Source organism: Balaenoptera musculus, chromosome 10, assembly GCF_009873245.2.
Source record: "Balaenoptera musculus isolate JJ_BM4_2016_0621 chromosome 10, mBalMus1.pri.v3, whole genome shotgun sequence".
In the NCBI taxonomy this organism is placed as follows: Eukaryota; Metazoa; Chordata; class Mammalia; order Artiodactyla; family Balaenopteridae; genus Balaenoptera; species Balaenoptera musculus.
In genome coordinates this window covers 23,182,434-23,210,264 of record NC_045794.1, presented here as the reverse complement: position 1 = coordinate 23,210,264, position 27,831 = coordinate 23,182,434, and the positions used below count along the sequence as shown (strand labels likewise).

The window sequence follows — 27,831 nt, the reverse complement described above, 5'->3', positions numbered from 1 at the left end:
AAGACCAAAGAACGTCCACTACATTCAAAATATGGACCCAATTTGGGCTTCCTTGGTGGCACAGTGGTTGGGAATCCGCCTGCCAATGCAGGGGACACGGGTTCGAGCCCTGGTCCGGGAAGATTCCACATGCTGCGGAGCAACTGGGCCCGTGTGCCACAACTGCTGAGCCTGCGCTCTAGAGCCTGCGAGCCACAACTGCTGAGCCCACGTGCCACAACTACTGAAGCCCGCGTGCCTAGAGCCCGTGCTCCACAACAAGAGAAGCCACCGCAAGAGAAGCCCGTGCACCGCAACGGAGAGTAGCCCCCGCTCGCTGCAACTAGAGAAAGCCTGCGCCCAGCAACGAAGACCCAACACAGCCAAAAAATAAATAAATAAACTTATAAAAAAAAAATATATGGACCCAATTTGACTGAAGTAAAAATGGGGAGGAATTCTGTGCTTTCTTTTCTGAGACATCAGAGGTCAAAATGGGGGAAATAACCACCCATGAAAGCTAATGCCTGATAGTCTCAGTGTCCTGGGGGGTGGGGGAGAAGAGAGGCTAGTGGTTTGAAGGAAATGTTTCTAAAAATGCATGCAAAGATTCAAGATGTCATTGTGAGTCATGAGGATAAAGATAAATTGTTTTCATTTTTTCTGTTATCAACCAATTTCCACATAACTACAATGTCCTTTGCAAAACACCGTATAGTGTTTTTTAAAAAATAAGTTTACCACTGTAATATAAGAACAGCCAGAATTTTATTAGGAAGAAAGTCAGTAGGGTAACAGTATCTTTAGGAGGGTAACAAGTCTTCCACTTCCAAATTCAAGAAAGGGGCAATAATCTCCCGCAGTTCCCACATTCTGCGGCACCCAAGCATTGCAGGGAGCACCTTTCCAAAGATAAACGTAGCATCAAAAAATAGTATGTAACATGAAAGTCCAGTGAAGGTGAGGACATAAACATGATGAAAATCCTCAGTGCACATTTCCTAGAAGGAAAGAAAAACATCTTAACAGAATGTGTTAAGAACATTCTGAAGGATATAGAGAACAAACTAGTGGTTACCAGTGGGGAGAGGGAAGGGGGAAAGGGCAAGATAGGGATAGAGATTAAGAGACACAAACTATTATGTATAAAATGAATAAGCAACAAGGATATATTGTATAGTACAGGGAAATATAGCCATTATTTTGTAATAAATTTTAATGCAGTATAATCTATAAAAGTATTGAATCACTATATTGTACACCTGAAACTAATATAATATTATATATCAGCTATACATCAATTGATAGATAAGTAAACAAACAAATAAATAAAAGAACGTTCCAAAGAAAACCACACTGATGTGACTCTTGGTTCCTCCACCCATGTAGCTCTATAAATTCAAGTAAGTAACTGAATTTCTCTTAAACTCTGTTGACATCTGCAAAAGAAGGAACTTGGAGTAGATGCACCTAAGTCCATCCTAGGGCTAGCACTGGAATTCTAAGATTCTAAAGCCATGCAACAATGAATCCCTGGGTTACTGTGGGGCTCTTTCCTTTGAAATGCTCTTCTCACACTCTAGTAGTTATTGCCATCTCTACCTCACTTGTGAGGTATAGGATGCCATTTTGGGGGGAAATAAAGGCACAGGCAGTTAGATTTTCCTCAGGGTACAAAATACCATGTGACAAGTGGAATTCAGCTCTCTCTATCAGGGTACAAAATACCATGTGACAAGTGGAATTCAGCTCTCTCTATCAACAGTTTTATCCCAGCACCAGACATGCCCTTTTTGTATTTTATTTATTTGCTTTGAAGTCCTTGCATTATTATTTTCTAATTATAAATGCAATACATGATTGGGGTAGAAGATCTGGAAAATCCAGAAGAACACAAAGAACAAAAGAAATGTCACAGATAATCCAGTTGCTTGGATATAATTACCTTCTATAATAGATTTCAGAAGAGCAAGTCTAGAGCACAGTTAAAGCTAGCTATGGATCTATTTTGTGACCCAACTCAGTGGATTCCATGAACCTGAGCCAAGTTTCTTGGCATTATTGCCACTGGCTATCTCTTGGCAGTTACACAAATCATTGCTTCTACTTCACACATTTATTAAAGAGCCAATGTTCTTAAAATACTCTATTATGAAGAGGCTTTGATGGCTGCTAAGGTGAAGCAGAGATGTCCTGTCCTCAGGGAGCACTAAATCCAGATTTGTTCTTTCTTATGAAAAGAAAAATGACTCACTACCAAAACATATCTAGTAAATAAATACTATATTCCTAAATTCCAAAATTAATCATCTTCAGAAATACTAAGCTGGAACATTCTCAAAGAAACACATTTTAACATTAATTTAAAAAAAAATTTTTTTATTTGGCTGTGCCAGGTCTTAGTTGTGGCATGTGGGATCTAGTTCCCTGACCAGGGATCAAACCCAGGCCCCCTGCATTGGGAGTACAGAGTCTTAGCCACTGGACCACCAGGGAAGTCCTAACATTAATTTTTTAAAGAGAAAAATAGCTTTTTTCTAAATTACATATAACTTGGAAAACAGAGAAATAAAAAAACTATAATCCCATCACTTTAATATAATCAGCTAAGTTTTCTTTTTTCTTTCTTACCTTTCCTCCTTTCATTTATTCATTCTTTCTATTTTATTTTAATTTTTTGTTTTTTCTTTTATTTTGTTTTCCTTTGGTTTGTTTTTCTTTTGGTTTAGAATGTATCCTTCTAGTTTTCCCTTTCCTTCAATGAACACTCCAGGTATGGATGGATTCAGATCTATTTCTTGATACTACTGAATCACTTGATTTTTATTTACAAGTCTATATAACTTAAAGTTAAAATTTTGTTTTCTATTATTCAGCAAATAAAAGAACATGTATAATATTTATTTTAAAAGGCTCAGACATTTTTCTTTGGAAAACATCATAGCTACTAAATCAAAATAAGTTTTTTCATGATATCACCTGTATAAAAACCAAAGGTTAGTGTCATTAATAGTATTATTCATTTTGAATTTATCTTCTGTAAAGAATAAAAACATTCTTTTGACTTTTGAATACTATTTATTTATTTATTTTTCAAAACTTGCCATGCATAACAACATTGTAAATCAACTATACTTCAATTTAAAAAAAAAAACTTGCCATGCATAAAACCTTTAATCTTTTTTCCAAAATGTTCACATTATTTGTGGTCAATACATAGGGGAAGACTATAAGGGAACTGAGGGATTGGGGATAATACCAGAAAGAGGCCACCCTCTGAAGCTAAAAACAGCAAAATTGATACAGAATGATTGACTTAGTCTGTAAGATAAACCTCCTCAAAAAAGATAATGTAGAAATATGCTTAAATGGAACCAGAGTGTTACCAGTTCTCTGACAAGAGACTGGACAAGGTCTCAGGCAGTCTTAACTAGGATGTAATGATGTGATGAAAGATGGCCAACTCAACTGGATTAACTGCCCATATAACACAATTAAGTGATCATCAAAACGCATTCACTTATTTACTTATTTGTCTGTTTGTTTTTGAGATATAATTCACATGCCATAATATTTACCCTTTAAAGTGTACAATTCAGTGGCTTTTAGTTTAGTCACAAGGTTGTACAACCATCACCACTATCTAATTCCAGGAAATTTTCATCAAAATTCCCCAAAAGAACAGTTACTCCCAATTTCCCACAATCCGTAGGCCTGGCAAACACTAACCTATTTTCTATCTACCTGGATTTTCCTATTTTGAATACTTCATATGAATAGAATCATATAACATGTGGCTTTTTGGGTCTGACTTATTTCACTTAGTGTAATGTTTTCAAGGGTCATTCATGTTGCAGCATGTATAGGTAACTTTATTCTTTTTTGTGGCTGAATAATATACTCCATTGTGTGGATATACCACATTTTGCTCACCTATTTAATCAGTTTAACCTATTACAATCCCACTAGTAATGTCTGAGGATTCTGATTTCTCCACATCCTCTCCAATGCTTGTCATTGTCTGTCTTTTTAATTACAGTTATCTTAGTGGTATAAAGTGATATCTTATGATTTATGATTTCTTTTTTTTTGGCCGTGCCGCGCTGCTTGCGGGATCTTAGTTCCTTGACCAGGGATCTAACCCAGGCCCTGGCAGTGAAAGCACCAAGTCCTAACCACTGGACCACCAGGGAAGTCCCAATATCTCATGATTTTGATTTGCATTTCCCCAATGACCAATAATGTTTTCATTGTGCTTTTTCACTGAAAATCTTTTCATGTGCTTTTTGGCCATTTGTGTATCTTCTGTAAAGAAATGTCTATTCAAGTTTTTTGCTCATATTAAAAATTAGGCTGTTTGTCCTTTTGTTGTTGAGTTCTAAGAGTTCTTTATAGAGTCTGGATACTAAATCCTTAATTTCCAGAATTCTGAAAAAGTTGATTCTGACAATTTTTTCCAGCTCTCTCATTGATTTTATGGAGGAGGAGATTTTCTGGGGTCTTTACTCCACCACTGACATTACTCTTCACTTATTAATTTAATTAATAAATTAATTAATTTAATATTTGTTGAGCATGATGAACATATTTTATATTTCATATCCCCCAGTGATCCAGATCTTGCCTTCAAGTAGCCCATGGAGTATTAAGAGAAGACTACAATGGAAATAATTTAGTTGCAATAATATGCCGTGGGTACTTTGTCAGGATTATGTGTCAGGTACAGTGTGTACACTCAAAAGAGAGAGCCGAAGACTCTGCTTGGGTTGGTGGTTGGGGATTAAAGGATCAAAAAAGCTTTTTTAAGAGATAAGATGGTTTTTATACCATTTTCATTACATTTTTATAAAATTGATTTAACTCAGTATCTGTGCACGTATATGTTTGCGTGTGAAAACATAGCCAGATTCTACTTAACTTTCACATCTTCTCTAATGAGAGAATAAAGCAAAATAAAAAGCTAAAAAAAAAAGCTTTCTTAGAGGAGAGTACTACTCAGGGCATATATGATAGTGTGACATCTCCAGAAAGAGATCCAAAGAGTCCGAATTTGACAGTCTGTACGTCTTCAATATCATACAAGGAAGAGGCATCCTGTCTAGTAAACAAAGGTTTTTCAAATCAGCTTAGTAGGTACATTCTTTCAGTGGAGGTGGCTGTATCATAACTTGCAGACACCATCCTTTAAGATTTATGTATATATAGTTATCTAAAACAATAAGAAAGAAATAACTATTATTATATATCTAATGCAATAGGTATATGTCTTGGGAATTCCCTGGAAGTCCAGTGGTTAGGACTTGGTGCTTTCACTGCCAGGTCCCGGGTTCGATCCCTGGTTGGGGAACTAAGATCCCACAAGCCGTGCAATGTGGTCAATAAATAAATAAATAAGTAAGTAAAAGAAAATACTGATTGAGAATTTAAAAAATAAGAAGAAAAATACTATGGCTTAATAAACAAATAGACTTTTAAAGAACAATAATAAATATTTATTTTAAAAAAAGATAAATTCTTAGTCAACCCTTGAGGAAATTCAATCTTGCTATAGTCCATTCATTTTGGGGACTCTGTCAGCCCCCAGAGGTCCCTATCTCTAACTTACCACATTGTAATGCAGGGAGGAGAGTTCTGCCCTAAGGGGGGTGGTGAAGCCTGAGGAAGCAGGGGCTCCCTTTCTTCCATGCCCATTTCTTCAGGACTCTGGGAGTCTGTTTTCCCTTCTTGCATTTGGTACATCCCCAACTTTGTATTCAGCAGAGTTATGTCCTTGCAAAAGTTCTGGGGAAAAAAGAGCAATCATTAAAGAAAAATGATTCTAGATGTCTGCCCTTCTCATTGGAGATGATGCAGAGTGCCTTTCCTCTGGAACACTTCAGGGGCCCACATTGCAATCACATATGAATCATGTGAGGAGGTCACTGGCAGGTGCGTACTCACCTAAGAAACTTACACATTCACAGAGTGAGGTAGCACCATGGTAAAAATTAAACGAAACCCACCTGCTAATTCTTAACTACTGGATTATTCAGATAGAAAGATAATTATCCTTTTATTGAATTCATCTATTCAATTTGTTCATCTATGCAAAACATATTTATTGACTGATTCCTACCAGGCACTATTTTAGGATACAGCAGGTAACAAAATAGACAAAGAATGGGCATTCTATTGCGCATGTGTTTTTTAACAAAATGGGCAAAGAATTACATGTGCGTTTACAGGGGTTGGGTGACAAGCAATAAGCAACTAAACACATATATACATTAGATATTATAGACTACATGCTAAAGAGAAAGTAAATAATGTGATGACACAGTAGCTGAGGTTTGGTGGTGGGAACATCTACTCTATCTAGATAGGTGGGATGATTAGGCACCTCTGAACAAGTGACAGGTTGATTCATTCATTCACTGTTTCATTCAGCCATTCACATTTACCTCCATATATAAAATCTTGTGGGAGGAGTTCCAAGATGGAGTCATTTTTCTGGCTAGGGGAGATTAGGGGAGGTCTGGGAGATGAGAGGACATTTGAGCTGAGCCTTGAAGAGTGGGTAATATGTAGACATGGGGGATAAGCTCCAGATAGAGGAACTGTAGAAGCAGCCCAGGGGTATGAGAGCTTGGAAGTACACCACACCTGTGAGATCTTCTGTCGGCCCAAAGTAGAACGTCAGGAGGGGAGAAGAGGTGAAAAGGCTACAAAGAGACCTGTATGTGGCACACTCTCAACTTCTAGAGAAAGAATTACCTCTCTATGTAGATTTAAGTCATTTTATTTTATCATTATTTGAACTTGTGTAACCGTGAAATCTTACCTCTATTTCTGCAACAAGTTTTTCCTTTAATTCATGAGCTTCATTACAAGCATCTTCCTGAAAAGACACCCACAATTTTGGGTAAAATAGAAGTTATATTTTTTGGTTTACACAATAAAAGCTTACTCATCCTGATACCTCTTAGTTGTAAACAGGCTTCATGGAAACTTACTTTTATTCAGTAAAATCCTTCCTCTTAGAACAAATTCATGGTGCAATCATGATAAATTGCAGGAGGTATCACCAAAAGATTAATAAATTATTTTCAATCCTTTAAAATATAAATTTACACAATAGCAGCTTATTATAAATCATCTTTTTCTCTATCCATTACTCTCTTATTATAAATCATCTTTTTCTCTATCCATTACTCTCTCCTTGCTCCTTTAACTTCTACCAGGACACTAGTTGGAGAAACATAGTATGTTTCTGAGAAAAAAAGAAAACTATATTTCTTCTAAATATTTTTAATTTATAATATATAAATGTAAGTCTTCATTATGTTAGTTTGAATACCTGGGCCTTATGGTTTAGCAGAAGAGCTGTCCGCAAAAAGTGTCCGGTTCCTCCTTTCTTCCCATGTTTCCTTTAAGTTGTCAGTTAGAGAGAACAGGTGGTTTAGGTTGGTTTCTATCAGTAAGATCAAGACATAGGCTGAAAGCAAACCACCCTCTTCTAAGATGTGAATGCCAACTGTACATATGTCCTGAGTAAATAATGCTTTGAAAGGTTTTTAATTAATCATTCCATAATTGACTTGCAGGATATGTTGAAAAGCAAAGCCAGAGCAGAAAAAAAGAGTGTTCTGGGATTCAAGAAAGATGGGTTCTGGAGGTGCCACTTCTAGAAATTGATTCTTAAATAAGTACTTGCAAAAGCAAGAAAAGATATGGATTTCTGAGGCATAGTTTGTGATGGTAAACATTGATTATAAAGTCCCAAATAGCTAACAAAATAAATTTAATAAACCCCCAAATCAAATCCTACATCACATAAACAGTGAAAAAGTAAAATGACACCTAGTGGCCTAGCAAGTTGTTGAAGAAAAAAATGCTAAGTGAAAAAAAGCAAGTTGCAAAACAATGTATATAATATAATCCCATTAAAATAATAATAATATGATAATATATGTATAGAAAAATTTAGAAGAATATAAATATACTAAAATGTTCACTTTATTTTTGAGGGAGTGGGATTATTTTTCTTTTTTATATGAACTAGTTCTATAATGTTTTAATTATTAAAATAAGCATGCATTACTTTTGCTAGAAGAAAAACTATTTTTTAATGGGGGAGCAAGGGTAAGACTGGTTCTTTTCATGTGGAAATATGAACAAGTCACTTCATGTTTTTGAGTTACGCTTTTCTCTTCTGAAAATAAGGGCGTAGACTAAATAATAGTAAGTTCCCGTCTAGGTCTAAAATTCTGTCTCTTCCATTGAATTTTGGATTCCATTCACTAAAATTTGAGATTTCTTTGAAGAACTGTTTTTCTTCCTTAGTTATAAAGACATTTTATCATTACCTGGACAAATTTGTTTTCCGTTTCGCCTAATTGCTTTTTAATTTCCATGATCTTCTCCTTTAAAACTAAAGGATATAGAACAAAAGTTGTAATGAATGATGTGTGGAATTAAAACAGAACAAATGACGATTTTTAGAAGAATGCTCATTCATGATCAAATAGTTTGAGATTTAATAGAAGCTACTTTTTTTGCATACTGTTCTGGGTGTTGATCTCCAAAATCAACATTAAATCAAAACAACAAGACATCATTGGCCACGTCCTATGTAAGTGGCCACTGAGCTAGGCATTGTGCTTGTTGTGAATGTTTACCCTCAAACTGCTTATAGAGGATGTATAATCGACACCCTTTTTTTTTTTTTAACAAGTTCATTCATCACCAGCCCCAGAGTTGTGTGATTTAATTATTTAGAAAGGAGCTGTGAGATACTAATCACGTTTTACATGGTGCCCTAGCTTATTTACATAGTAAATATCTTGACACAATACTTATCAAAGATAATTGTACCAAAGATAACTGAGATAGGAGTCAGTCTCAGGATGAAAGTTATATTCATATGGAGATTTCAGAAAGCTTCGTGGACTTGGGGGCTCAATATCAGGCAACACCCAAAGGCCACTTCGAAGTCCTTTCCTCAGCTTAAAGGTCTCTTAAATTTGTTTCTGGTGTGTGTGTGTGTGTGTGTGTGTGTGTTTGTGCGTGTTTAAATACTTTCACCAATCTTCCCCTCCTCTCTCTTTCATGCCTTTCTGAGTCATTCTATTTACTCATGGAAAATAAATGAGTCAATACCTGTGATATTACTTTATTATTATTATTAACTTACTTCTCCTTTAATTTTCCCACTCTTTGTTTGCCATTCCTATATTTATTTCTAACAGTCTTCACTTTTCCCTCCACCAGAGTAAACCTAGAGCCATTCCTACTCACTTTGCTTCTGTAACAATTATATTTAACATTTCTTACTTATTATATTACTGTATTTGTTTTTACGCAGCCTTTCCCATCAGCCTTTAGTCTTAGGACAGAACTTGTGTCAGTTTTTTAAAGTCGGGACTTCCCTGGTGGTCCAGTGTTTAAGAATCTGCCTTCCAATGCAGGGCATGCGGGTTTGATCCCTGGTCAGGGAACTAAGATCCTGTATGCCGCAGAGCAACTAAGCCCGCACGCCACAACTAGAGAGCCTGCGTGCAACAACTAAGACCCGACGCAGCCAAAAATAAATAAATAAATATTTTTTAAAAAATGAAAACAGTTTAAAAAAATTTTTTTTAAGTCACAGTTATTGAGGTATAATTTACATAGAGTAAAACTCACCTTTTAAAAGTGCACAGTGCTATGAATTTTGACATATGCCCACTGTCACTGGCATGTAATCACCACTACAACAAGATGTGGAATATTTCCATCACACCCAAAATTTCCTTGTGTCCCTCTGTCAATCTCCTCCTCCCTTTCCCCACTGGACTCCAGTGACCACTAATCTATTTTTCATTCCTATGGTTCTGCCTTTTTCAGAATGGTACAGAAGTGGAATCATGAGTCTAATCTTCCAAGTCTAGCTTCTTTCACTTAGCATAATGCATTTGAGATTCATTTATGTTGTTGGATGATTAAGAAATACGTTCCTTTTTATCGCTGAGTAGCATTCCATCATGTAGCATATACCACAGTTTATCCACTTACCAGTTGATGAATATTTGGGCTGTTTCTAGTTTTCAAGTCTGTGCCCGTTTTTTTAGAGTGTATACAAAGCTGTATATTTCCAGGATAGAGAATCTCCATACATAGTTGTGATGCCTTCCCTTTTCATATTTCTTTTGCATTTGCAAAATATGTCTGTTTATATTTATTTATTTATTTATATTTTTTAATTTAATTTTTTATTTTATATTGGAGTACAATTGGTTTACAATGTTGTGTTAGTTTCAGGTGTACAGCAAAGTGATTCAGTTATACATATACATATATCCATTCTTTTTCAGATTCTTTTCCCTTTTCGTATTATCCAAGCCTTGTTGGTTTGTTTTTTAACCTCACCTTCATTTGTCTCTGTGCTCTTCTATCTTACTCTCTTCATTCTTTTTTTTTTAAAATTATTTATTTATTTATTTATGGCTGTGTTGGGTCTTCGTTTCTGTGCGAGGGCTTTCTCTAGCTGCGGCAAGCGGGGGCCACTCTTCATGGCGGTGCGCGGGCCTCTCACTGTCGTGGCCTCTCTTGTTGCGGAGCATAGGCTTCAGATGCGTAGGCTCAGTAGTTGTGGCTCACGGGCCCATTTGCTCCGCGGCATGTGGGATCTTCCCAGACCAGGGCGCGAACCCGTGTTCCCTGCATTGGCAGGCAGATTCTCAACCACTGCGCCACCAGGGAAGCCCTCTTCATTCTTTTGATATCCATCCCTCCCCATCCCTTCCTCCTGCTGAAATCTACATTCCTGTAATACTGCTGACTTTTGGAGGACATTTTTTAAAGCAGAATATTTCTTGGCCCTTGTCCTCTTCCCTTTCTTCATCGTTTGCAATTTCCAAAGCCCTAGATAGTGGGAAAACTCTTGACTTTTCAACTAGCACAAAATGAGGTTGCTACGTCAAAATGTTGCACTAAATCTTAGTTAAAAGTAGTTTTTTTTCCTCAGTGAAAAATCTGTGCTTATCTGTAAATGGCTTTTAATATGGGAGGGGTCTAAATAAATATTACCTTCCAACAATAAAAGAGGCATTTTTCTCCTTTACTTCTTTCAAAATCCACTTAATTTAAATTTGGCTTGAACTAAAGCAGAGGCTGGCAATAAAAAGAGGTAGTTAGACACAGACTTTTTCCATTTTTATAGGCTTTTCTTCAAATGCCTGAAGTTTATTAGAGAAGAAAAACTACGAGCCAGGGCTCTGAAGTCTAATTCTTATCCAAAGTTGATCACTACTTTTCTAACATTCTATGACTCTTTTAAAAAGGGAAAATTAAACCTTTCTCAGAAAAGAGTCTCTAAGAAATGCAAGGACACAAAACAACAGGAAAACTTTGGAGACTGTGAAAACTAACACAAGAACTCTTCATGAAGGCATCAAAGACAAACACAAATATATCTCTTACATTCTAAGGATGCAGTTCTTCACAAATATGTATTTCCTGCATGTTTTCTCTGCACTGTTAGGTGCTGGGATACAAATATTAAGAGAAGTTTTCCCTTAAGGAACTCATCATTATCTTAAATGGCACCGAGATATAAACCTGCCAAATTTGACTGAGTTTCTAGGTAGAACAAAAAAATCTAGACTTTTAGTGTTGTTAGAGAATAGAAGTGGTGGTTCCCAGATGAAATGTGCTCAGAACTGACCACCAGAGAGCTCTCCTCCTTGTGACAGAAGATGGGTTTTAATTCTTGTTATGACCTGTTAAACAATAAATGGGGTGGGAAGAGGTGGTAGAGTCCCCACAACCTCCCAAATTTTCTTCCAGGCCTCCAGCTTACCTCTATGTTTGCCCCCTGATCAGAGTCAAGGTCCTGGTGTGACTTCAGCTTTTCAATTTGGTCCTCCAGGGACATCAGCTCACTTAATAAGCTGCAAACAGACCAAGAGATGGACTAAGTCCTGTGGCTTAAGAAAAATCCCCAATGGATCATCTTTTTTGATCTTGAAAGATCATTTTTGACCTTTCAAAAATGAAATCCTACTCCTATATAAGAGGACTCTTGGGTAGTAATTGTGTTGGAATGGGAAGTCATAAATGCAATTCAAGAAAGTAAAAAACATTCTAAGTAATCTAGATAATAGTAAAGAAGTGTAGTCCTAACTGGATATAGGAGCAGAAATGTAAAATGACTAAAATGGAAGCTTAGTTAAATTTCTAGGGAAAAAAAACCCACAGAAAATCTTTGGGACCTAGGACTAGGCAAAGAGTTCTTAGTCTTGACACCAAGGGCGCTACCCATAAGAGGGAACATTGATAAACTGGACCTCATCAAAATTTAAAACTTTTGCTTGGCCAAAGACTCTCTTAAATGGATTTACATGTCACATATCCAGCAAAGGTCTTATATCTAGAATATATGAAGATCTCTCAAAATTCAACATTAAAAAAAACCTTGCAATTAGAAAATGAACAAAAGACATCACAGACTTTTCACCAAGAAGATATGTAGATGGCAAATAAACACATGAAATGATGTTCAACACTATTAGTTATTAGAGAAATGCAAATTTAAACTATGAGATATCACTGTAAACTTACCAGAATGGCTAAGGTGAAAAATAGTGATAACACTAAATGTTAGTAAGGATGTGGAGAAATTGGATCACTCATACATTGGTGGTGGGAACATAAAATGGTATAGCCACTCTGAAAAATAATTTGGCAGTTCCTGTCAAAACTAAAAACAAATTTACCATATTACCCAGCAATTTCACTCTTGGGCAATTATCCCAGAGAAATGAAGACCTGTTTTCACACAGGAAGCTGTACATGAATGTTCAAAATAGCTATATTCATAATAGCCAAAAACTAGACAGAATATATATATGAACCATGCCATGGAATACTACTCAGTGATGGAAAGGAAGGGACTGTTGATACATGTGACAATCTGGATGAACCTCAAGGAAATTATGCTGACTGTAAAAAACAGTCTCAAAAAGCTACATAACTGCATGATTGGATTTATGTAACATTCATGAAATAACATAATTATAAACACATGGAACAGATTTGTCTTGCCAGGGGTTAGGGATGGGTGGGAGAGAATGAGTGTGACTATAAAGGGGTAACACAAAGGAGTCTTGTGCAATGACACAGGTTAGAATCTTGATTGTGCCTCCTTGTGACAGAAGAGGCTACACTTGTGATAAAATTGCATAGAACTATGCACACACACACACACAAATGAGTGCACTTGTAACTAGTGAAGTCTGAATAAGCTCGGTCGATAATACCAATATCAATTTCTTGGTTTTGATGGCATATTAGAGTTAGGCAAGATGTTACCATTTGGAAGGCTGAGAAAAGGGTGCATGGGACTATCCTGTATATTTCTTTGAAAACTCCTGTGAATCTATAATTATTTCAAAATAAAAATTATAACAAGAGAATATTATTAATATTTTTAGGCCAATACATTTGACAATTTAGATGAAATGTGCAAATTCCTTGAAAGATACAATCTACCACTAAAATATACTCAAGAGCTAGATAGCCTGAGTAGCACTATAACCCTATATATCAGTAAAGAAATTAAATTTGTAGTTAAAAATCTTACCACAATAAGATCTCCAGGCAATATGGCTTCACTGGTGAATCCAACCAAACATTTAAGAAAGAAATTATGCCAGTTTTACACAAACTCATCCAGAAAATAGAAAGTGTGTGAAAACATCCCAATTTTTTCTATGAGGCAAGCATTACTCTGATACTAACACTAGGACATTACAAGAAAGAAAGACACAGGTCAATATCTCTCATTAACATACATGTAAAAGTTCCATTTTGGTAAGCTGAATCCAACAACATATAAAAAGGATAATATATTATGACCAAGGAGGATTTATTCTGGGAATTCAAGGCTGGTTCAGCATTCAAAAATCAATCACTATAATTCACCATATCAAGAGACTTATAAACAAACAAAAAACATGATCATTCATAGATGCGGCAAAAGCTATTGAAAAAATTCAGTATCATTTCTGATTTTAAAAACAACTCAGTAAACTAGGAATAGAAGAAACTTTCTCAATCTGAGAAAGGGCATCTTTAAAAACAAACAGACAAAAACCCAGATAATATCACACTTAATTCTTTTCGTGTAAGATTGAGAACAAAGTAAGTAGGTCTGCTATCTGCTGTCACCCCTCCTATTCAACATCGTATTAGAAGTTCTAGCCAATATAATAAGGCAAAAAAAAGAAGTAAAAAGAATACAGATTGGAAAGGAAGATAGAAAGCTCTCTCTATTTGCAGATGACATAATTATCTATGTGGAAAATCCCAAATAACCTATAAAAACTACTGGAACTAATAAATGAGTTTAGCAAGGTCACAACACAAAGTCAGTATACAAAAGTCAACTGTATTTCTATATATTAGCTATTAACAATAAGAAATTGAAAATTTTTAAGTACCATTTATAATAAAACCAAAAACATGAAATACTTAGGTGTAAATCTAACAAAATGTGAAATATCTGTACACCGAACACTATACAACTCTGATGGAAGGAATCAAAGAAGACCTAAATAGACAGAAATACTGTGTTCATGAATCAGAAGAGTTGATATTGCTAAACTGTTAATTCTTCCCAAATTTATCTATAGATTAATGGTAGTTCCAACCAAAATCACAGCAAAATTGACAGGCTGATTGTAAAATCTACATGGAAAAGCAGAAAAAAAAGTTAGAATAGCCAAAACAATTTTGAAAAATTAGAACAAAAATCAAGGACCTACTATATAGCACAGGGAAATCTGCTCAATATTCTGTAATAACTTAAATGGGAAAAGAATTTGAAAAAGAATAGATACATGTGTATGTATAACTAAATCACTTTGCTGTACACCTAAAACTGACACAACATTATTAATCAACTATACTCGAATATAAAATAAATTTTTTTTTAATTTTTAAAAAAAGAAAAGAAAAAGAAAAAAATTATCAGATAATAAAAATTAGTATTTGACTTAGAAAAAAAACAGAACAAAATTGGATAACGCTCACTACCTAATTTGAAGGCTTAATATAAAGCTACAGTAATCAAGGTAGTGTGGTATTACTGAAAGTATAAACATATAGATTATTGGAACAGAATATAGAATCCAGAAACAGATTCACACATATATGACCCACTGGTTTTCAACAATGATGTAAGGTTATTCCATAGGAAAAGTAAAACTCTTTTCAATAAATGTTGCTGTAACAACTGGATATGCATATGCCAAAAAAAAAAAAAAAAGAAAAAAGAAAGGGATCTTGGGATATACACATGCAAAAAAAAAAAAAAAAGGAACTTTGATCTCTACCTGGTATGGACTGCATGTTTGTGCCTCCTCAAAATTTATATTTTGAAACCCCAGTGGCCCAATGGGATGGTATTGGGAGGTGGAATCTTAAGGAGGGAGGTAGGTTTAGATTTAGCCATGAGGGTGGAGCCCCCATAATGGGATTAATATCCTTATAAGAAGAGGAAGACTAGAACTCTCTCTCCCCACTGCAGGAGAAAACAGCAAGATAGTAGACATCATGCAAAATATCATAGTCATTTTCAAACAGTTTGTCAGTTTTTTACAAGTATAAACATACACCTATTCGGACTTCCCTGGTGATCCAGTGGGTAAGACTCTGCACTCCCAATGCAGGGGGCCTGGGTTCGATCCCTAGTTGGGGAACTAGATCCCACATGCATGCCGCAACTAAGAGTTCACGTGCTGCAGCTTAGAAGGCTGCACATAGCAACCAAAATATCACGAGTGCGCAACTGAGACCCAGCGCAGCCAAAACAAACCAACAAACAAAAACAAAAAACAAAAAAAACCCATACACTTATTATAGGACCCAGCATTCCAACTTCTGATTATTTACCCAAGGAAAATAAAAATGTGTGTTCACACAAAAAACTACATGTGAATGTTTACAGTGTCTCTATTCATGATTGCTAAAAAAATCTAAATGTGCCTCAATTAGTGAATGGATAAACTGTGGTATATTTATATAATAGAATAAAAGATATAATTTTAGTGTATGTGAATTTTACACTAGTTTCAAAAATGGAAAGAAATTTTAATGTGCAGAATTTGAATTAATAAAAACACAGAATCTTTTAAAATCCAAATATTATTCATGCTCTGGAAGAAAACAAAAGGCCATTTTGAATAGGATAGTCAGGATAAGGCTGATGTAAAGAGATGTTTAGCTGTAAGGTATGGTGATGTTTAACTGAATGTAAAGAAGATATTTAACTGAAAGGTAAAGAAACATCTAGAAGAGTAGCCCTGTATTAGGAAAGAGTTTTGAATGTGGCAGGATGGTTCAGAAGGCCAGAGGAATTTATTTCTAAAAATAGCTTCCATTTATTAATTGTTTATTTTGTACCAGGCTCTGTATTAAATGCTTTACATACGGTATTTTATTTAATACCCACAGTAAACCAATGAGATGGCTGTCATTACTCCCTTTTTATAGAAGAGGAAAGTCAAGGCTTAAAAAAGGTTGATTACCCTATCCAAGAAATGTCAATGTCAGGATTCAAACCTGGGTCCCTCTGACTCCAAAGCCCACTCTCTTTATACCAGTGATGGGACAAATAACAACTACATCACTTCTGTTTCATCTTCAAACTTTCCACTTAAATTCAGATATGCATTAACAAATAAACTTTAATAGTTTTTTCATGCCATACTGGTTGGATCCCATTGGACAATACTGGATAAAACTCAAGGATCATTGGGAACTTCAATACCTCCTTTTGATAACTATTAATGTGGCTTCAAGGAGAGAGCCCCTGAGGGAAGTCCTTCCCTTGAGAGAAGAGAGAGCAAAGATGCAGATAACTTATTATCCTAAAGACTTTACCACCTTAAACTGAGAATTTCTTAAGTTTCTGAAGCTATGAAACTTTTCATTATTTTCTGACCAACCCTGACACCCTACAATTACCTCTTCACTGTGTTTTCTGTTAGGTTTATTTTTTGTATAATACTTTTAATTTTTTCCATCCAGCCTATGTGATCAGCTCCAAGTTCTTTCACTTGTGGACCCATCTGTGTATTCCAGTGGTTTAGCTGGAAGAACATGTTCTCCTGACTCCTACAGAAATAGTATTACAATCAGTTTTAAGGTAGAAAATGGGAAAGCTTGAAACCCTCTTTCTCTGGATGGCAAATTGGTCTGCTTATTCATTTTCTGTCACCAAAATGGGCCAGGTAGGCACTTAGGCTTCAAGAAAGGAGTTTGGACATCTATTTAACATCCATTTTAACAGATCTTCATAAGGCTGGAGAAAATAAAGCATGTTTTACATTCAGTAAAAAATATAGATATATTTTTAATTTCCCTGCATGGAATGAATGTTAAATATTTCAGGATGGTGGTTGCATCTTGGTGAAGGAGAAGAAGTTATACAATAGGGAAAGGGTCCATAAGGATTTAACAGTACATTTTTAATAGTAATTATAATAATTTTCATCTTTAGAAAATTATCTGAGAGTGATAAGACATGTGTTAATCCCAGGCTCCGAAGAAAAGTGTGTAAAGAGAACTCCACGGCTTTTCCTACATCCCTAGAAATGTCCTTCTTCTGCATTCTTGCTGGAACATGTAGGTAGTTACTTGTGCACATGAGTGCTTTATGGTTCAAGACATGTATGGATTTCAAATCTTCTAGGCTGTCCCTAAGTTCTCTGCTAAATTTCATTTTCCCCTCCACAAAACATTATTAAATGTTCCCTCTTGCACGCTCCAGGGCTTACCATTCAGGGATGTTCTCCTTTGAAAACTGCAAAGATGCGGACGCCTGGGGATCTTCTTGGTGAACGTGATCTCTTCCTTGCTCATCCTATTCACTCTGCAGGTCCTGGTCATGCCCAGCCTCCAGCTCCAACATATCCTGATAAAGATCATGAAGAAAGCAAAGCAGAACAAAAGGGTTATCACAAGAGGTGGTGGCCCCTCTATGGTACCCATGCCCCCTTCTCTGGGGGCAAGCACATAGCCCCCCTCCGAGGCTGGAGTCTTCTGATGCATCTGTGAGATAGGCTGACATGCCCTCCTGCTCTGTGACAGAGGAAAGCTGGGGCAGGGACGTGGAGAGTAGAGAGAACAGATCAATTTCTTATTGAAATATCTGTTGAAATCACTGACCAAGTCAACAGGAATAACATTCACATACCTCTACAAATAGCCTTCATGTACATCATTTCTTTTAATTCTCATGACAGCCCTGAGGTGGATAAAGGTAGGTACTGAAATCCCCTAGGCCATTCCTATTTAGTGATTTGGTCAAGGTCATATGGTGTAGTGAGTTAAGTGATGACCCCAAAAAGATATGTCCATGTCCTAATACGAGGGGCCTGACAATGTGACATTATTTGGAAAAAAAAAGAAAAAGGGAGTGGTTTTTGCTGAGGTAATTAAGTTAATAATCTTGAGATGAGATTATCTTGGATTACCTGGGTAGGTCCTAAATCCAATGACAAGTGTCCTAATGAGAAACAGAAGAGGAAAAGACACAGAGAAACTCGTGAAGACGGAGGCAGACTGGAGTTTATGCAGCTACAAACTAAGGAATGTCTGGAGCCAGCAAAACCTGGAAGAGGCAAGGAAAGATTCTCCCCAAGAGCCTTCAGAGGGAGCGTGGGCTCGCTGACCCCTTGATTTTGGAATTCTGGCCTCCAGAACTAAGAGAGAATACATTTGTGTGTGTGTGTGGTTTTAAACCACCAAGCCTAATTTGCTATAGCTGCCACAGGAAACCAGTCGACATGGCTGGTAAGTATATGGACCAGAACTTGAACTAGGTTTTCTGATTCCAAAACCATGGAATTGTATTTAGGACTTGGGTTCAGATTAAAGAATACCTAGGGACCACCTAGTCCCTACCACTGGTTCTCACAACCCAGTGTCACCTCACCAGTGATGTAGGTTTATTATCACATTTACAGATGAAGAAACCAAGGCTAGATTTTCCAAGTATTATGTGACTCCACTATCTCTTATCTACCTCTTCATAAATAAAAAGCATCCACAATTTCAATTTCTTTCCACCAAGTCTTTGACCAGGATATTCAAAAGCAGCAGAAACACTGTGATATAGAGAAAGATACCACATTGGGAACCAGAGGACCAGAGGTCTAAGTCTTGTTCTACTGCTGTGGATGTTGAACAAGTCACTTAACCACTGTAAAGCTCAGCTTCCTGACCTGTAGTAAGAAAATGGGGCCAGATCATCTCTAGAGATCTATGTCCAATAATCGATGGTGATATTTCTTATCTTTATCAGTCATTTCACGGTAATGGTTAATATACTGCAAAAGAGTCAAAAGGCAGAAGTAGAAACAAAAAGAGTTTTTAAAATCTGCAGGACTGAACACATAAAGAAATGTGTGTGTTTTTTAAATAACAGACTAAATGTGTATTTGCACGAAATACACAGTCTAAGGGCATTATTTTCCATTTACATGCAGCTCTTGGAAGAGCTCACATGTCTCCTTTTGGATGTTTCCTAGGCACCACAAACTCAGAAAGTAAAAAAATGGAACTCATCATATTTCCCCTCTACCTTGTTCGGGTTCCCCACCCTTGCAAATGGTCTCCCTATCCATCCAGATGCCTCTGCCAGAAACCTGAAAGAAGTTCTTGAATTGCCACGGGAGACATTCTTTTCCCTCTTCATTACCTATGTTATATCCACTTTGTGCATACCCACTAATACCTGTCATTTAAATCGGTGTACTTTTTTCCCATCCCCCCAGCATCACTGCTCATGGCAGCCCAGACAGGGCCCTACTTTGAGTCCTCATCAGTTCTTGACTCCTGTTGATGTCCTGGCTTCCCGTCTGCATCCTGCTCTATCCCTACCTCAGTGTCCTGCCTGCCTGCTTGCCTGTCATGCCTTTTCCTGCACCCTTCTTCTCTCACAACACAGTTTCTCTTTGGCTTCATTATCTTTGCATGTGTTGCTCCTTCTTTCTGAAACGCTTTTCTTCCCTCCAGCTCATCCTTCAAACCTCAGTTGTCATATCGCCAGTCTTCTCCCTGTACAGCCCTCCCTCCCTTGTACCTCATGGCTCATCTGCTACTTCTAGGATGGATCTTACACAGCCACGTTCCTGTCTGAGTCCCTCCTAGCGTGTGAGCTCACTGAGGGGAAAGGATTTTATATATATGTACCTTAGCACATAGGGGATCCTCAGTAAGTGCTTTTAGAATAAATAGGCTTCAGAAACAGTCAAATACATTCTGCTTGTGAGAGATGCAAACAAAAGCAGGAAATAGGAAAGTCTGTTCACTGACCTGGCATCCGAAATCGACACTGTATGTAGCAGTGCCAGGGATTAGCAATGTGAAACCAGAGCAAAATATTCATTTCTAAGTATTTTAGGGGGTTTTGATGGCTAGACATGGCAGCTTTGGCAGTCTGGCTAAAGAGCCTATTTTGTTAATTAAACCAACAATTTTTTCTTTACTCCTCTTAATTCTTTGTCCATTTTCTGAACCTGTCCTTTAAATCTTTCTCTTATAAAAGACGAAGATAAGATTATGCAAAGTGGAGACCTCCTGGTTTGTTTTCAGAGAATAAGAGAATAAGGTTTCTTCCTCAAGAAGTCATATATTTGTCCTTTTGTTAGCAGATAGCCACATTTTTTAATAATTATTTGTTAATTATGTGATTGCCTATGATTTATTTTTATGTAATTATAGAATTTTCCATATAAACAGACATAAAGAAATACAATCATAAATTTAAAAAAATATTTTGTTAAACCGTTATGCCCTGATTTGAAGTTTGTAAGAAATAGTCTATAACAATGCCTTATACTCTGAGAGTGTGTACTATCTGATAAACTCTTACAGAGTGAATAATTTTATTATCTAATTAGACTTATTCTGTCCTAGGCCAACAAGTGATGATATCACCATTCACTGACTAAGAGGATTCAGCAGGGTTCACTGAACCACAAGTACAGGGAAGTTGTCCTGGAAAAGTAGTTCTAATGGTAGCAGCTCTTACCTGGAGTCCAGGGACAAGGCCCCTGCAAAGAATCAGATGATGCTATTTATAGAGTTATACCTTCAATTCATGTGTTCCCTAAGATCATCCCTACGATCACCTCAATTTCCCTATTTTCTGTTCCCATCCTAAGACTACTCTTCTAATTCAGTTCCTATTATTCTTTTTTTTATAACAAGTATCTGTCTGTCTGTTTCTTTCCACTTTTTGTCTGTCTTATTATTATCTATACTCCACACGTCTAATTCCATTCCTTCACACCTTCTATCCCCTTCTATTTCTTTTGTTTCTTTTTTTCCTTACTGCAGAGTCCTTGAAGGTTAAGTCCAGTTTGGGATATTCTTTGAGGACCTTTCCTTCTATGGATTGTAGAGTTAGCCATCCTCAAATCCAAAATGTATTCAAAAGAGAAGTAGACAAAGAGATGAATCCTGAGCTTCCATAGGAGGCTGGATAAGCCTAGGAGTAGGAAATACCCACTCTATCATTTCTGTATGTTTTTCTGACTGGTTGAAACCACCTTCCTCTATAGCCAATAGCCTGGGGAATCTATGGAGAGATCTGCTCATAAATAATAAAAGGGGTCTTGGCCATGCATTTGTTTTCAACTAAAGGAAAGCATAAACCCTCTCCAGGACAATCTCAGGCATTTTGTCCAAATTTCTCCATTCCATGTCAGCTGGGTGACTGAATTTCAGACTGAGAGAGGTTCACACTGAATTAAGAGTAAATGGGTGCTCACTTCAGCAGCACATATACTAAAATTGGAACAATATAGGGATTAGCATGGCCCCTGCACAAGGGTGACATTCAAATTCGTGAAATGTTCCATATTTTTTGTGAAAGTAAAAAAAATCCCATTTTAAACTGCATCAAAAAGAACAAAACTCCTAGGAATAAACTTAACTAAGAAGGTGAAAGACCTATACTCTGAAAACTATAAAAAAATTAATGAAAGAAATTGAAGATGATATAAGGAAATGGAAAGATATCGCATGCTCTTGGATTGGAAGAATTAATATTATTAAAATGGCCATACTACTCAAAGCAATCTACAGATTTAATGCAATCTCTATTATTTAAAATATCCAGGACATTTTCCACATAACTAAAACAAATAATCCTAAAATTTATATGGAACCACAAAAGAACCTGAATTGCCAGAGCAATCCTGAGAAAAAAAGAACAAAGCTGGAGGTATCACCCTCCCAGATTTCAGACTTTACTACAAAGCTACAGTAATCAAAACAGCATGGTACTGGTACAATAACAGACACACAGATCAATGGAACAGAATAGAGAGCCCAGAAATAAACCCACACATCTATGGTCAATTAATCCATGACAAAGGAGGCAAGAATATACAATGGAGAAAGAACAGTCTCTTCAGTAAGTGGTGCTGGGAAAATTGGACAGCTACATGTAAAGCAATGAGATTAGAACATTCCCTCACACCATATACAAAAATAAATTCAAAATAGTTTAAAGACCTAAATGTAAGAATGGAAACCATAAAGTTTCTAGAAGAGAACATAGGCAGAACACTCTTTGACATAAATTGTAGCAATATTTTTTTTGGATCTGTCTCCTAAGACAGAAGAAATAAAGGCAAAAATAAACAAATGGGACCTAATTAAACTTAAAAGTTTTTGCACAGCAAAGGAAATCATCAACAAAACGAAAAGACAACCTACTGAATGGAAGAAAATATTTGCAAATGATATGATCGATAAAGGATTAATATCCAAAATATATAAGCAACTCAATATCAAAACAAACAAAAAACCCAATCCAAAAATGGGCATAAGACCTGAATAGACATTTTTCCAAAGAAGACATACAGATGGCCAACAGGAACATGAAAAGATACGCAACATTGCTAAATTATTAGAGAAATGCAAATCAAAACAACGAGATATCACCTCACAACTGTCAGAATGGCTATTATCAAAAAGTCTACAAATAACAAATGTTGGTGAGGATATGGAGAAAAGGGAACCCTTGTACATAGTCGGTGAGAATGTAAATTAGTGCAGCCACTATGAAGAACAGCATGGAGGTTCCTCAAAAAACGAAAAATAGAACTACCATACAATCCAGCAATTCCACACCTGGGTATATAGCCAGAAAAAATGAAAACACTAATTCAAAAAGATACATGCACCTCAATATTCATAGCAGCACTATTTATAATAGTTAAGATATGGAAGCAACCTAAGTGTCCATCAGCATGAATGGATAAAGAAGATGTTGTATATATATATATACACACACACACACACACACACACACACACACACACACAATGGAGTACTACTCAGCCATAAAAAGAATGAAATTCTGCCATCTAAAGCAACATGAATGGGTCTACAGAATATTATGTTTAGTGAAATAAGTCAGAGAGAGAAAGGCAAATACTGTATGATATCACATGTGGAATTTAATAAACAATACAAACAAATGTATATAGCAAAACAAAAACAGACTCACAGATGTAGAAAACAAACTAGTGATTAACTAAAGGGGGGAGGTACAAAATAAGGGATTAAGAGATACAAACTACTATGTATAAGCTAGATAAGCAACAAGGATATATTGTATAGCACAGGGAATTATAGCCAATATCTTATAATAACTTTTAATGCAGTATAATCTGTAAAAATACTAAATCACTATACTGTACGTCTGAAACTAATATAATATTCTGAATCAGCCATACTTCAATTAAAAATGAGTAAATGGATCTCTCTAATGCATCTATTGGAAGACAATCTGCAATCCAGGGGGCAATTCTACATACAGTAATTTGCTCTGAGGTAAAAAATGTCACAGTTATTTCACAAATCCCAAGGACAAAAATAAGGTAATGTGCAATTCTTTGTATGGGAATACTAGTAAGTCCCTTGTGTAATAACAGCAGCCTTCAGAGGAGAGAATGCCTCCATCTTGATTTTTAAGCCCTGAACATCTCACACCCATTATGAGGAAACCTTGAGATAATATCCTTGCTGCTTTGAGATATGAAATATGAAGTTCCTCTCTTCACCCACTGTGACATTTAAGTCTGTCCCTTACCCATTTTTTAGTCTCCAAATCATGAAGGAAGTCAGTTTGAGAGTTTTCAGAGAAAATGTCCTCATCATCTGATCTGTCCAAGATGCGGTCCATTTTGGTAAATTCCCTTAGTAAACTGTAAGTCACACAACTGAAAAAGATACTGTTATTATGTCTTCGGTCTATAGTTTAGGCCTGCCCTAAACTTCTCTAGAGGGAGAACACTGGATCTTTCCGGCCCCAAAGAGCACCTGCTATTCTTGTACTGATTTCATTCTGTGTGAATAATGTCTAGTGTAGTGCATTACACGAGATAGGAATAGAGAGGCTGGATAAATATTTGTTGACTGAATCAATAAATGATTCAAAGTGAGATTCTGAATTCTGAAGCCATTGCAGCTCTTTGTGTGTATATGCAAATGTGTGTGTAAAATAAACAAATAATAAATAAATATCCTTCTTTAAAAAGTAGAGTTAAAAAAGTGTCATATGGCTCAAAGGAAAGGAGTAAGTCTGTGCTACCATCATGATTTCTAGACCCAAGACGTCCTCCTCCCAACATTTACTAGTTTCTTCTTTATTCTTCCACAGAGATTCTATGCCTAAATAAGCAGCTATGTTTATGTAAATATATACATGTCTTTTTTAATACAAATGAGAGGATATTATCTTGGAGTCCATTTCATATTAGTACCTATAGAGCTGCCTCTTTTTAAAAATTGTTATATGATATTCCATCATGAGGCTATATCATAATTTGCTAATCAGTTCTTTATTAATGTTTATGGACACTGTTTCTAATCAATTGCTACTGCAAACAATGCTGCAGTGAATATCCCTACATATCTATGTGTATACGTACAAGAGTATCCATTGGATAACCCTAAAAATAGAATTGCTGGGTCAATAGATACATATATTTTAAATTTTTGATAGATTTTACCAAATTATGCTTTGAAGAGGTTAAATCCATTTACACTTTCAGCAAAAATGATGAGAGTGCCTGTTTTCCCACTCCTTTTCTAAAACCATGTGTTAGAAAAGTTTTTGATCTTCGCCAACCTGGTATGTTTAAACTGGTATCTCACTGTAGTTTTAATCTCTTTTTATGAGTAAGGTTGAGCATCTTTGCCTGTACGTATAAAACTCATTTGTACTTCCTTTGCTATGATAATCCCTTGTCCATCCCCTACTGGACTATTGTTATTTTGCTAGGCTGCATATATGTGTATAGATGTGCACACACACACTCACACACTCAAGTATACTTTTGAATGAATTGCAATATACTTGTGATGGAGGCCTAAGGCAGTGGTTTCCTATCTGTGGGTCTTGAACCCTGAGTTGGGGGGCATTCTATACCTACCCTGTTAGAAAGTGGTCCTGGAATGTATATGCATTTCTATAGATTCAATAAATACTGCTGAATGTTTCCAAATGTATATGCTACTGTTATTAATAAATTATAAATGGATTTTAAAACATCCTTGATATCATAGTAGCATTTTTGACATATGAGGGGTTCTGGAAAATCTTTTCCTTTAGAAAAGTTCTGCCAATTTAAAAAGGTTATTAACCATTGGTTTATATTAGTATACATTTTTATCATGTATAAATATTTAACAAATATTTATATGAATGTGTGCTTCCTCTACTCTAGAAACCATATTAAATGGTTTATATCTTTAGCAGGTTAAGATGATGAAGGCACCAAACAATCAACGTTTTTTCACAAATTGAGACTAGAATCTTGACCATTCCTATTCAACTGATGTCTGCCTAATTTATGACCATAGGTCCCTTTACTATCTCACAGGACCTACCACAGTAGATATTCGCGAGATCAAAATTAGAAGAATTATAGAGAAGAATGTCAACCCCAACCCTGAACTTGGAAATCTCGTCATTCGGTCCTACCAGGCTGAGGAAGTCTCCAGACAGGACCCCAGAAACTGCCCCTGGGAGCTCAGCCCTGACTTACTTCTGCATTGCGCCTTCAGCCACATGGATGTTTTGGAGAAAGCCATTGTTTTTCTCTGTCAACTCTTGCTCCTTCCCAACTGGCTTCATCTGCAGAAGCATCTTGACACTTAGCTTCGTGAGAGCCATTTCTTCAGCACTGCAGGGGCAATGGTATATTTCTTTCTATTTGTAAATTGTTGTTTGTTTTACTCTTTTCCTATCGTTGACAATTATTTCTAATTTTTCACTGCTGTAAACAATATAGTAATGAATATATTTGTTTAGGAATTTTCAGTGCATTTCAGTGCATTCAGTTTATTACTCACTTAGAATACTTCCCTAGAAGTGTAACACCTGGTAATATGATATACTGATTTTTAAGGATTTAGAAAAATATTCCCAAATTACTTTCCTAAAGGTTCAACCAATATATATTACTGGCAGCTGTGTGTGAAAAGAGGCACCTTCATTTCAGCCTGATAGGCAAGTGTTAGCTGGAGAGCAGAGAATTGAATTGTTAAGAGTATTTAAGTACTGTAGTGAGAAAAATAATAGTAAAAGGAAATAGGAAAGAAGGTAGAAAAGGGTGAGACAGGTTCTAGGAAGCTCATATGAAAAGTCATAATAAAGGGTCCATGCGAAACGTAACTTGTAGTAACTAGCAGCGATCAGAGGGTGGTACCCAGCCATAAACAGAAAGAAACATTTTCCTTTGTGCACTCAACTGAGTAACTATAGTAAATTGTCACTGGAGGGTGGTCTGGTCCCCAGGACCCTGTGGGACAGAATCCCTGAGGGACAGAGGGGACGGTAGACTGACAGGAATGGAAGTGATTAGCAGGGATGGTCCTAGAAGAGTGATTATGGCTGCGATTAGAAACAGAGGGAAGGAGAGGTACTGGGAACCACAGAGATACTGGAATAGTCTGGGCAAGCAAGGGTCTGGCCTATCACTCTGTAGCAAAATTGAGCTTTATCTCTGACCTCTGTGGGGATCCACAGTGGATGCTGTTCAAAGGGGACCCTGTAAAGTTGAAGCAGCAGGAAAAGGCCAGAACCTTGAGTGCAACAAAGAAGAATAAACCTTTGATCTCTTTCAGGAAGGACACTGTGACCTGCCTGATCTCATCACAGCTCCCAACCAGACAGTCTGTCTGTATCCTGAAGGTGGCAAGCATTACTAACACAATTCCAAGCTCTGAAAGACAATGACCACTGAGATCTACCTAGTCTCTTTCCTGTCCGAAAATTAGAATCCTGTACAAATAATAAGGTTTCCTTATTTTGGTAACTCTTTGACATCCTAATGGCTTCCATTGGGTGATTTAAAAGGAAAATCTGTTCTTCTCAATTCAGGTAGCTACACAAATTCTGCCTCCATACATTTCCTCACATTTCAAATAACAGAGTCCTAATGATGTCTTATGTTTGTGCGGCTCCTAATAAATTACAAAGTGTTTCTCACGTATGTCTTTATTCAGTTCCCACGACAACACAGTGGGGAAGGTATTAGCCCCATTTTCTGTGCACGTTGACCAAGGCTCTGGGAATTCGCATGATGTACTTAGAGTCATAGAGCAAAGCCAGGACCCAGAACTTCCATATCCTCACAGCTACTCATAAGGGATTTCTCCCCCATCCTAAAGATGATCTAAAACTTTCTGTGATGATAGAGATGTTTTCTACACTGTTCATTTCAGTAGCACCAGCCACCTGTGTCTACTGAGCACTTGAGATGTGGCTAATGCAACCGAGGAATTGAATTTTTAATTTAATTG

At 36.5% G+C, this 27,831-nt stretch overlaps 1 protein-coding gene and 1 non-coding gene across 2 annotated transcripts; one reads left to right on the top strand and one right to left on the bottom strand.

Annotated features, from left to right (window-relative positions):
- Positions 1-782: 782 nt before the first annotated feature.
- SMCO2 (single-pass membrane protein with coiled-coil domains 2) lies at positions 783-26,200 on the bottom strand. Its single transcript, XM_036865955.1, is given in 9 exon segments — positions 783-949; positions 952-980; positions 5,585-5,760; positions 6,800-6,856; positions 11,798-11,888; positions 16,966-17,112; positions 17,778-17,914; positions 24,113-24,227; positions 26,073-26,200. Coding segments are annotated over 9 exon segments (1,047 nt in total).
- Positions 21,772-21,875, top strand: LOC118902983. Its single transcript, XR_005021692.1, has one exon. It is a non-coding gene; the product is annotated as a U6 spliceosomal RNA (small nuclear RNA).
- Positions 26,201-27,831: the final 1,631 nt, after the last annotated feature.